The sequence below is a fragment of the Poeciliopsis prolifica genome, unplaced genomic scaffold (genome assembly GCF_027474105.1).
Source record: "Poeciliopsis prolifica strain line A6 unplaced genomic scaffold, Auburn_PproV2 SCAFFOLD016, whole genome shotgun sequence".
Classification (NCBI taxonomy): Eukaryota; Metazoa; Chordata; class Actinopteri; order Cyprinodontiformes; family Poeciliidae; genus Poeciliopsis; species Poeciliopsis prolifica.
The window spans coordinates 2,607,544-2,619,748 of record NW_026562391.1 but is presented as its reverse complement, the minus strand read 5'-3'; the positions used below and the strand labels follow the sequence as shown (position 1 = coordinate 2,619,748).

The window sequence follows — 12,205 nt, the reverse complement described above, 5'->3', positions numbered from 1 at the left end:
CAAAGGACGTTTCGTACCCGCTTTGGCCACAAGTATATTCTTTGAATTAAAAAAAAAAGGAAATGGTTCGAGGATACAGGTGAATATTTACCAATAGTTGGTCGTTCTGGGCTAAAATTGGTTGGATTAAAGATAATAATCTGTACCAATTTAATAAAAGAGAGAACCTGTTGGAAAGGGCCATAAACCAAAATATGAAAAATAAACCAACATTAAAATTACAGGGATTGCCCTGTAATACTAATGTGATATTTCACTTTACCACACACAATTTTCTAGATATTCCAAAACTTTGTGATGAGACACCGAAAACCATCGACATGATTTACTATTTTAACTCTTTATTTAGCATTTGTGTCTGTAAAGAGTCAGACAGTACGCAGTGATAGTTTTGAATTTAAAATATTTTTTGTAACTCCAAAAATGCCAGGTCAGAATAACATTTTAAGTCCATTAGTTTATCCCAACAGACTCCTAAAACGATTCTTTAATTGACTCAAACTGGAATAACTACTGTTGCCTCTCTGAGGAGGCATGGAAAGCCGTCCCAGAGCAGATTGGTGAGTAGTTGTGAAGTGCAGTGCGTAAGATAGGCTAACAGAGCTGCAGTCCTTTGCTGATGCATCACCAAAGTTTATTGAAAATGTTGTTTTTACAGAAACTGTAAAAACAACCCTTCTGTGCAATCACTAACTCGCACTTAACAAAAATTACGGTGAATACATCTCTTTCAACAACAAAGTAAAACATTGGAAACATGAACCATAATGACAATTCAACAACTATGTACAAACATGCAGTATGTTGAAGTAGTTGTAAGATACACATTGCCAAAAATGGTGGAGTATTGCATGCATAAACCACAACAAACAAAAACACACATTAATCTGACATATTTGACAATTCCATATCTATGTTCTTAAATAGTGGAAATGTAAATCTTTCCCTGAACAAATGTACATAACACATCACAAACAGAAAATTACTCACACATATGTAAATCAAGCCTGATTATAAGCCACCTACAAAACAACATGAACAAGCAAACGCAGAGGAAGTACAATTTTCACCTCCAAAGTAAAAGTCATTCGATGCATTTTACATTAGAAAGAATCAAAACAAGAGTAGTTTGTGTGTGGACACAACTGTCTAGGAGCCCAAAAGTCTGCTTACTTCACCACTGTCTGTGTGGAGACCTAGCTTGCAGCAGAAGACAGCTCGTTCTCGATGTCAGCCATGATGCTGTGAATCCAAACGTCCTTCTCCTCCAATGAGGTGTCCACCAGGTAAACCGTCAACCTGCGAGCCGACAGCTCACCTTTGACTTCCGATGCGTCCCGAACGCTCTCCACCTGCGCGACCAGCGCTCGCCGCTCCACGTGATTCCTGAACAACGAGGATGTCTCCTCTGACCACTGACGTTGAGCCACACCTGGAGGATTACATAGATACAATGAGGTTTTTTTTTTTTTTATCTTCCCAACTCCAAATGGAACTAAAACTTCTCAGAACTTCATCAAGGATTCAATAATTTCCCTGTGTTTATTGGGGCCACATTATTCATAAGAAAAAATTAATAAATCAATAATTGTCCTGAAAATAGCTAAAATGGAGACGATTTCAAAACGTTAACGGTTTTACTACGTGACTCGTTTAGGTCTGCAACTAACAACGCCATTGGCACGATCCATTTTCCAGTAGACTATTCTGATGATTGATCGTCACATTGTAAATAATTTACCCAGAGACTGAAAGAAAGTTGATAACTCACCTGCTAGTTGTGCAGCAATAGCCTGGAAGGGAAGCTGTCTGAACTCCTCTATCAGAGGCTGGATTAGAGTGCGAGGCACCAGTTCGTGCTTACCATAGTCCAAATCATAGACTGAAACCAACCCGTTGGACAGAACCCCTTTCACCTGCACGCGGTGCCAACTAAGCAGAGATTGACATCAATAACTCAACTAACATCACAACAGCAGAAGAACATCCTATATTTCAGATCTGGTTGTTGATTCGTAAGATTGCGTTTTAACATTTCTTTTCTCTACCTGGGGTTTACATTTACTTACTTCTTGTCAAATTTGGCAGCGTAGACGTGTCCTTTCTGGATGTCCAATGTCATGCTCATATTTCCGCTCTGGTTGTAGTAAAGGACCATTTCTCCCCTCAACACCTCAAGTTTATGGAGGTCCTGCCAAGGCTGTACCACAAAGTAACCCGGGTGGCAAGCCATCGGCACAAAGACATCCATGTTCTGACCACACTGAAAAGGAAGGAAGGAGACAATAAGACATGGGATTGGAAGAAAACTATGCAAATCTGTGCCTGTAAAGGATTTGTGCTTCTACTACAACAGGCTCCGGATCGGTACCAGGCAATGGGTAAGTTGGTACTAAAGTTAATGTGTGGTAGTATTTCATTTCTACTAACTGAAAGGGGGTGATGCTGAAAACACTGAATCAATATTCCCCTCATCTCGATATTTCTAAAGTGGAGAATCTTTAACTATCAAGACAGTTTGACCACTTTTTCAGTCTGAAAACGCTGCTGAACCAGAGGAACGTACTAAACTTTTCAGAAGCTGGAGTTGGCCAGTCAAAACACTTTGAGCACCATATTTAAATCTTTGAAGTTTTATTTGTTTCTTTTAGTCTAATTTAAAACATAACGGTACAATAATAAAATGTTAGAATAAAAAGTCAACTGCCTTATCTTCCCAGTTTGTTTTGAAATCACCTTTTGCCAAGTCAATGCCAAATGTAGCAGAACAGGAAGACAAAAGTACGTAACATCAAGAAAAAAAATAGGATGGCAAGTAAAGACGGGGAATACAAATAGCTTTTAATATTTTGATTTATGTTTTCATACGTTGACCTGGAGATTCAACAGATATTGAACCTCAAGTTCAAAACTCAACCCCTTCAACCATTGAAGTAAAAATGTCTTCCCATGGAAAACTCACGTTTGACCCTGACTAGCTAAACGAGACTGGCAATCAAAGCAAACAATTTAAGTGTGTTATTTCATCAAAATACATATACTTTGGTATATTTAACTTGCTCATATGCTGAAAACAAACAAAGCTACACACCTGTGGAAGGTCTAGTGGAGGGGGTAATGGGAGTGGCTGCGTTCCTGTTTTTACGGCTGCATTGTCTTTAGCACGTGGCACAGATGAGGTCTTGACGGGGGGACTTAGGACCGGGTTTCCCAGCGTCCACTTCTCCACAAGAGAAGTGAGATCTAAAAGACAACAGCAACAAAAAATCTGCATCAGAAGGATTTCTTTTTAGGATTCATTCACATTTGCTCTGTTTGTTCCGCTTTAATCAAACTCTGGTTGCTTCCTAATCGAACTGAATCTGCTGGACTATCAGGTGTGACAACACAGTTAATGCATAACGTTACCTGTATCCACAATGTTGCTGCTGGGGCTGGTGGCCGTGTTGTTGTTCCGCGATACAACTTTCTGCCACACCTCTGAATGAGACAGGCGACGGTTGATGCTTTCGTCTAACTTCTGACAGTCACCACCATCGAAGAGGTACATAAAGATCACTCTGTTTCCTTTGTACTCTTCTACTTTGGATATCTGAAAAAAAGCAAGAGGAAAATAGTAATTAAAAGTTAAAGCCAAATGTGCATTTTTATTTATTTTATGCATTTCATCAAAACCAAAAGATACCAGAAGATGATTTCGATCTGACCCGTCACATATTAATTGTTGACTTAATTTGGATCCAATTTAAATGTTTAAACCTGAAATCCTGAGATCTTCGATGCCATTTTCTGCAACTAACAGACGCTACCTTCATTTTGAGCTCTTTTGCTGCACGAAGGGTCTCATTTAGCAGCAAAAAGGGCTCCCGGCTCCAGCCTTCTTCTGGAATGGCGAGGTCAGCCAGACGACATTTAACAGCCTACAAAAGAAAGGACAAATATAAAAATGTATCCAACAGGAATCAAATGGACTAAAAATATGGCTTAAAGGCAGATTTATGAGTACTTTGGATATCTAAAGAAAAAAGAAAAGAAAAAATCAAACCTGTGGCGGGATGATGATGAAATCCTTCAGAAAACGTTGAGGAATCTCTCGAATATCGGTGAACGTTACAGTTGCTGGGATGCCCAAGTCAGTGAAGAGAATCTCCATCACGCGGTTGTCATGCATGTATGTAATCTGCAATTTAAATAAAAAGCATAACAAAAAAAAAAAAAAGACTGCTTTTTCTCTGTAAGCATTTTAAATAACAGTCCAGTTCTTACTTCCGCTCTGGCCCATTTATCTTCATAACGGCCTAAACAGAACTTTCCGCTGAAGGGTTTGGAAACCAAGGACTCTGATGTGACCTTTTAAGAACATTTAATAATGTAATTATTCACAGGCTGACAACAATGCAGAGAATTTAGCCAAAACTCAAACTTGCTATCACAGCTCTTTTTCATTAAATCAAGTTGAGATGCAGTCCAGCTCACTCCAATTTATTCCAAAACATTTTTATCTCATGGAAATTAGTAATTTGATGCAAACACTGTCTACCTGGGCGGTGAAAAATGCTTCCATGTTCTCCAGTAACCTTCTCAATCTCACTGTTCCTCTGCAGGGAAGTTGGCAAAAAATGGTCCCATCTGCGCACACGGTTGTCACAGACACATCTTTAAGGACGACGTTAACCTGGAGGAACCAAAAGACTTTATATTAGACAGTTTGCGTGACCAAAAAAAAGCTTCTATGAGAATGATTTTGGTTTGTGAACATACAGACAGAGGGTTATTCATCGAATCGTCCTGCAGAGCCTTCAAACACATGGAGTTGACGTTCACATCATCCTCCAGTGAGGTATCAAAAAGCAGCGCAGCGGGCACTTCGCTGTGTTGACACGGCTTCAAGGTTTCCATCCGCAGGATCTTTCCAACCGCCAGTTTATCCAAGGTGGACAGCACCTGTGGGTGGGAGCTGAACCCTTCCAACTCTAGCAGGAGGAAGACAACAAGGAGATGATGCAGAACGAACGACTAATATTTACAAGACATGCAAGGTGGTGGAAGTTTTTAGTTCTTTTCCACCATGTGTGCACCTGCTAGCCTGACGTTAGTAGCTTGGAAAGGCAGCGAGAGAAAGTCGTGATGGAGCTCCAGCAGATTGTTCCGACTGGTTTCTAAAGAAAAGCCATAGTCCATGTAGAACACCTGTTAGACAAAACGGGCAGAACACAACATTTCTATTTGGCCAACAAACGGCGTAGTGAGTCAGATTTCTATATATAACAACATATTTGTGGAAACAATGTTAAATTATTTCACTTTTCTAAGATTAGACGAGAACCATTTGGTTAAAGCATTTTTAGGAGTTGAATCTCTAGTGGGTTTTTCTTTTAAGTTGCAGAATGAGAACGTATGTCTAGTCACTGCCTTAGAGAGCAGAATGTATTAACCATTTGGAAACCATTCTTGAAAATATACCTTTTCATAGAAATACCAAGAGATGCAAGGAATTTGAAATTTGTGGCTTTTATATAACAAATAGAAAAAGTTCAATATGCAAGGCTACTTTTGCTGAGGTGACTTGAGAGACATCTTGAAAACTAAGCCAGTTACCTTGACCTTGTTGGAGTCCAAGATCTCTGTCACCTGCGCTCTGGCCACCTCATCTCCATCCTCCCCGCTAATTGCTACCAGCTGACCAACGGCTGGGTTAGACACTCGACGTTTCGTCGGGTTTCGGCTGTAGAAGGTCTGCATGATGTCCTCCATGGCTTCCTGAGCATCTGAGTAGTTTTTACCAACATACCTGAAGAGAGATAAAGGCCTCTACTCACATTTGGTTTCATACACCACTCCTTTTCTCATGTTTATTTTCCTCTATAGTAACAACTTTGTAGAACTAAAATTCTTCATCAGGTAAGAGAACTTTGCATCCAACTAAATGCTGCTCTTAGATCAATGCTAATAGTGGAAGTGCTATGTTTTCAGGGGAGCGTTAGCTATGCCATGGGAGGAAAAGTGCAACATTCCTGGGGTCTGTTTTGTGGTTCTTGGAGCCAGCTTTGTCATTGAACCCTGCAGTGTCTAGCTTTATTGCACAGAATGGACGTAGCATATTCTGGGTTGGCAATGGCAACAGAAACGAGCCAATGGTGAAGAACATCCTGTAGTCAACTGACAATAAATTTGCACTTACCCAAGATGGACGCAAACAAGCTGGCAAGGACACATTTGCAGCTAATTAGCGCTAGTCACAACACAACAAAGATGTCTGCATAATAGTCAAACTTTTGTCTGGCAGAAAAAAAAAGTCCACAAAGAAAAACAACCATGCACTAAATGTAAGACTATATACAAAGTTTAAGACTTGTGATTAATGCTTGTAGGGCCAGATAACTTTTCTTAAAAGTAAACGTTATTCTATTCAGATGAAATAAAAAGTGAGGCGCAGGAACATTTTCAACTGCACTAAAGTCTGAAAAAGCAATGAGAAATAATGCACTATACCGGATAGTGAGAGCATTGGCGCTCTTGGCCTCAGTAACCAACACAGAGGGACAGACTTCGGGGGGCTGGATTAGAGGTGGTGGAACCACAGGACCAAGTGGCTCCAACCCAGAAGGGAGGGGGCTGATTAGGGTCTGTTGGTTGTTTGTCAGGTCCACGTTAACTGGACACGTGTAGTACAAAATGGCCTTAAAAGAAATGGAAGTCCCCAAAAGAACAAAAATGGTATTAAAAAGCAACAAAGTAAGCAGGAAACCAATGAGAGGTTGCCACAAAGGATGCAGGAAAATCTGTCTCGTTTTCTTACCCTCTTCTTGTTGTGTGGGAAAGGGTACTCCACAGTGCATATATCACACAACGATGACAAGTTCTCCAGTATCTCTTCCGGGAAGGGCGTCTTGTACACATCCATGAAACATTTGGGCAGTGCATCGGCCCACAGACCTTGACTAGACTTGGAAAGGAGCTCCTTTATTTTTTCACGCATGTCATCGGACACTACAACAGGACAGGGTGTCGATGGAGGAGTAGAAGCCGAACTGGAAGGTGGTGAAGAGAACGTGGCTTTCAAGAGAGGTAAGACGTCACGGTCGGGGGAAGTGTTGGTTGATGCGAGGGCAGTCCAGGTGGAAGCCAAAGGAGACGTGCTTTGGTTGGGAGAAACACAAATTTTAGAGTCGCCGTCAAAAGACATTGTGTGATTACCACTCCGGGGAAGTCGGGGAGTCAAAGCTGGGTTTGGGCCAGGGCTGCGTAACGTCACTGAAGGCAGTGCTTTGTTTGAAGGACTAGTGGAAGATTGCGGAGGGAAAATAAAAGTGGGCTCAGCCAAGGGACTTCTGGGGGAATCTCCAGTTTTAGAGGAAGGAGACAGCTGATGAGATGTAGACGGACGAGAAGAAACAGGTGTTGAATCCAGATGTGACCCAGGAGAGGAGCGGTTGATGTTGTCGGGCTTGATTGGGGGGTGCAAAGAGAGGAGAGGGTAGATGAGTTGGTCGCTACGGTTAGAGGTGTACGGCTTCTCCACCTGAAAGGAGACAAAACCCAAGGACTGAAATCAGACAAAGCCTTACAAAATAAATATGTACATCACAAGTAGAAAGGACATTCCATCCATACACTTGGACACTTCATTATTTTAACATCATTATGGGACTGGCACAATGTGCGGATGTTTCAATCTTAGGACTACAAAAAGGACCATTGTAATTATAACATTACATAAATTCATCCCAAGTGACTCACAGAACAGATATGCGACCACTTCTCCAGATCGACGAGTGCCTGAGGATGGGGCTTCTGCATGAACATTTCACTGTACTTATCAGACAGCTTGGACATCCACACTCCACTAGGGCATTTCTCCAGAAGCTGCTTTAATCGACTTTGCTCTAGTTCCACATCATACCGATCCAGAGCAGTCTGCATGAAGAAAGTCAATGTCAATATGACCGACGGAATGTAGCTTAATACTGTATGTGCTCCCACATATAGGTGGAAATTTTCTGGCACATCTAATCTCACTGGTCCCGTTAGTTAACAGAAAATTCAACACAATGTGCAACAGGGCTTAAATATAAAGAAGAAACTCCTGAACAAGTACATAAAGTACCTGGGATTTACTGGGGACCAAGACGTCTTTCGGAGGACCTGCTGAAAATGGGACAAAACGAGTCAAAAGATCTGCAATTTCTGCAATCAGCCTGCATGGCAATCACAGAGCTCTCTGTTAATAGCTTCTGGGAGCGGGTAAGTTTACTGCAGATCCAGTGGAGTTTAGGGCATTCAAATGAATGCCCTCACTGAATTAACTCATCCACACTGCTTTTTCAGCCACATGTATGTCATTAGTGTAGACTATTACATTTATTTTGATTGCACATTTCAGCAATAAGGCACCTCAAAATTCTTCACATGTTATAAGCATAGTACCATAACCAATTAAGAAACAAGAGATAAACCTTCAATTTTGTCAAATCAAGAATAATCATCAAATATATCAATGTTCCAGTCATTAACCAAAAGAAACTCTAAACAGGTTTGTTTTCAAACAAAAAGCTACAAAAAGAAAAGAAAGAACATTGAATAAACCAACAAGTTCTGTAGAATTTTATAACTAATCCTATATACTGTGTTAAGGTCTGTAAGGGTCAGCAGTGCTCAGCAACAAAACAGAAGTCAAACAAGATTGTGAGACCAACCACAAGAAAATGAAAGAAAAGGAGAAGAGAGTAAAGGAATTTGCCATTGTTCACTTTCACACAAAAGATGTGAAATTTTAGGGGAGAGCTCAAACTTGAATCAAATATTCAGCTGTCAAATCAGCATAGCATCGCCACCTGCTGGGCAAGAGCGTAAAACTGGAAACCTATTTGAAAGAGGCAGCCAGATGGCTGGTCCAAAAACAGTATGAATATTAAAATGGAGAAAAAGTAAAAGAATTAAATTAGGAGGGAAATAAAATAATTCTACCTCTGGGATTCTTGTTTGTAGGGCTCCTGGTAGAATTTTCTCTCCTGCTGAAATAGTCGTAAAGTACAAGTTTACAAATACAGAAATATTCATATTCATCCTATTATTTTATAGATTGAAAACCAGTAGCCAGTTTTAGCCTTTAGTCAAACTTCAGACCTGTGTGCATCTGTAATACATATTTTTTATTTAAGATATTGACCATTTATATATCTGGATGCACAATTGCAAAAAAATAAAAAATAAAACAAAAGGTTTAAATGTGTTGCCACAAGTTCACCTGCTCTGGACGACATTCTCCCTTGAAGCTGGTGAGGGAGATGTCATTCTATGTTCCATTCTATGTTCCATTGTATTTCCATCATGCGCTCCAAAGCGGTTTCCCGTCTTATTGGAATATCTTCCAGCAGACGGCTGGCGAAGAGAGGACCGTGGAGTCACTAAAACAATTGAAGGAGGAAAGCGTTACTGAGAAAAAGGACAGTGATTAAAACTCTGCACTGCTTTGTTCAAACAAAATTAGTTTGCGTGTTTTGTAGTTCTTTGACACAAATCATCAATCAGCCGCGCTGAGCCTCGTCAACTCATCTTGAAATAAAACAGGGTTTCCCTCAGTGTATCGTAAGCCTGGCGGGCCACCAGGCTTCACTTGTGCCCCTACCAGGCTAAGCAATGCTTATTTATTCATGTCTTTTTAAAATGTTTGCATTTTTTAAAGATTTTATAGTTGGTGTTCAGCTATTAATCTTCCAGTCTTTCAAAAAGACATCATTATCTAGTTATATTTTCAAATTTTCCATCAACTTTAAATATTTTTTTAAACTCAAAAACACAATGAGCTGCTGGATGAATGACTGCTGAGCGCCCAGCCACGGGGCTTAGCAGGTTTTCTGGCAGAGACCTTGTCAAATGTCTCTGCCAGAAAATACATGTTGTCTTCAAAAGGCCTCAATAAAATAAAATGAATACAAAATTCAATAATAGTTCACATTTTTGTAGAGTGCCGACTCCCTACCGTAATGCAAGCAAAATAGTAGAACTGTGGCTTAAATACAAGATGAATAAAAATGGTATCATGGTAAAGACTGAAAAAAAATATTTCATTACATAGAGAAAAAATATTGCAAGTTTTTACTTACTGTAATTTACGTAATGAAAACAAATGTCTCATACCGTTAAGCATGTAGGGATTGAAGGGTTTGCATCTCATCTTGCAGTTGACAAACTGGGAGCGTCCGGATTTCTTTGAGTTCTTCTGCCTGGCAACCAGCTCAGCAATGTGAGCCGTTTCCTCCAACACAGTAGCAAAGCATCTCAACTACAGAACAGATGCAAGAAGAGGTTTACCCAAAAGTCGCTAAGTAACTTTGCAAAATGTTTTGAAGATATTTTTAGGTACTGGATTTTTTTGAACTGCAAAAAAAAAAAGAAAAGGACAGTAAAATAAGGCTATAACTTTTCTGCCAATTGCAGTGGTTCAAGTTTGCTTTGTTTATGAACAAAGCAAAACGAGCCCATACCTCTCCCATGCGGTTCTCCAGCCTCACCACCGAGGGAATGCTTCGGAGGTAGTCCTCCAGCTTTGAGAAGCCGAGTTTTTTCAGTGGGATGAACTCTCCACATAGTGCACTATACTCTGACTGGAGGTTACTGACCGACACACCAGTCTTACTGGACTGGAGGACAGCCATTAACATTTTCTTTATGGATTCACTGTCTGACATCTTATTTGGCAAAGCCTGAAACATAAAAAACAAGTATAGCAACACGAGAGTAAATAATAAACAAGAACCAAACTCTGGACCGCACTGATTTTTTGTTTTCATCATATGCATGCACCGTGCAATTCAATCAGACAGAGTTGTATTTGCATACATTGTTTAACATTACCGATTTAAGCCAATTTCTGCCAAAAGCTTTAAATGATTCATTTAGAACCTTCAACACTTTTCAAACACTGCATGTTTTGGGGAAAGTCTTAGAAAATAAATTACACAAAAATACCAAATAAATTACGCAAAAATACCCTCCATCTTCACAATCATGTAGAGTTCCTACCTGAAAGAAATGCGGTAATTGGCATCAAAATATGTGTTTTTAAGGTACTATAAATTGTAATATTGTACTTTAAAAACGCTTAGGTTTCCTTATTTGTGTATAAGATATATTATGTTTGGCAATATCACGACTCCAAAACCGGACTAAACTTGGTTTACTGAGGAAAAACAGCTTGCCACGTGAATAACGACGCAGTTTGCTAATGTTAGCTAGCTGTATTAGCTCCTCAGCGACTAATTCTCACTTTTAATTTTAATCTTATGATGCAGCTAACTTCCCCATCTCGAACTACAAATCATGTTAAACAAACGTACCAGACTTTTTTTTACAATTTGCAACTCAAAATATTACGGTGAAGTGTCAATTGCCTATTTTAAATCTGAAAATTACCTGTTTTATTTTAGGTTAGCTAGCTGAACGGTTGTCTCCAGGAAGGAAAGGTTGACGCCCCAAAGTTCAAAGACGCGGCGCCTGATTGGTCGACTTTTTTAACCAACCCTACATGTGCTATTTTAAAACTTCCATTTAAAAGTAAAATATTATTATTATTATTATTATTATTATTATTATTATTATTATTATTATTATTATTATTATTATTATTATTATTATATAAAAAACAAACAAATATTTGCTTTAACTTTCTAGGTCTCTTAAAAACACACCATTACCACACTATTATTTTTTTAATATTTAAAAATATGCTAATTTTTTTTTTTTTACATTTGTCAAAGTCCTTTTTCAGTTCAACTGTTGTGTTTCAATGCATTTACTGTGCTTATTTTAAAAGTAGAAACATTCACTACATCTATATGTAAAGGCTTTGTCATACCTTCTAAGCAACTTTCATTGGAATAAACATTGTCTGAAAATGACATATTTTACCTTTTTCCGGAAATGTTCTCTGAACATTCTGTGAAGGTTTGCTGCACCATTCACAGTGTGACTTTCTGGGAACTATCAGTAACATTTAGATACAGGGTTTAGCTGAATAAACGTTTTTCATGTGTTCCATGGAACGTGAGCTTCTATTATTTTGGGATTTCATGTGACAGACCAGAACAAAGCAGTGATTAATAGTCAAGAGAAAAGAGACACACAAAAAACAAAAAGTTACAAGTAGAAATCAGGAACATCCGGTGTGCATTTTGTTTATGCACACCGGATGGAAGTCTCTTTT

At 39.3% G+C, this 12,205-nt stretch overlaps 1 protein-coding gene across 3 annotated transcripts; it reads right to left on the bottom strand.

The window, feature by feature from the left end:
* Positions 1 to 679: 679 nt before the first annotated feature.
* tdrd7a (tudor domain containing 7 a) lies at positions 680 to 11,480 on the bottom strand. Of its 3 annotated transcripts, none has more exons than XM_055041738.1 (21): positions 11,416 to 11,480; positions 10,488 to 10,706; positions 10,141 to 10,285; positions 9,248 to 9,407; positions 8,968 to 9,014; positions 8,108 to 8,148; positions 7,741 to 7,917; positions 6,800 to 7,522; positions 6,493 to 6,680; positions 5,599 to 5,791; positions 5,079 to 5,190; positions 4,762 to 4,973; positions 4,541 to 4,675; positions 4,267 to 4,350; positions 4,046 to 4,180; positions 3,810 to 3,920; positions 3,409 to 3,592; positions 3,092 to 3,243; positions 2,070 to 2,263; positions 1,772 to 1,932; positions 680 to 1,432 (listed from the first exon to the last, which is right to left on the bottom strand). In XM_055041738.1, exons 2-21 carry the CDS (start codon positions 10,689 to 10,691, stop codon positions 1,197 to 1,199), a joined length of 3,594 nt encoding a protein of 1,197 aa, XP_054897713.1. In that variant the 5' UTR covers positions 10,692 to 10,706; positions 11,416 to 11,480; the 3' UTR covers positions 680 to 1,196. The 3 variants fall into 3 exon arrangements, with proteins under 3 accessions (XP_054897713.1, XP_054897717.1, XP_054897716.1); XM_055041742.1 differs by having other exon boundaries at positions 8,108 to 8,145; XM_055041741.1 differs by having other exon boundaries at positions 8,968 to 9,011.
* Positions 11,481 to 12,205: the final 725 nt, after the last annotated feature.

Excerpts from the sequence above, each read along its gene's own strand:
- tdrd7a (XM_055041738.1), bottom strand. The coding sequence starts at position 10,691 with ATGTCAGACAGTGAATCCATAAAGAAAATGTTAATGGCTGTCCTCCAG. Across the intron at positions 5,191-5,598 it reads TGGACTCCAACAAGGTCAAG|GTGTTCTACATGGACTATGG; the intron begins GTAACTGGCTTA and ends TTTGTCTAACAG. Across the intron at positions 1,433-1,771 it reads TATTGCTGCACAACTAGCAG|GTGTGGCTCAACGTCAGTGG; the intron begins GTGAGTTATCAA and ends GTAATCCTCCAG.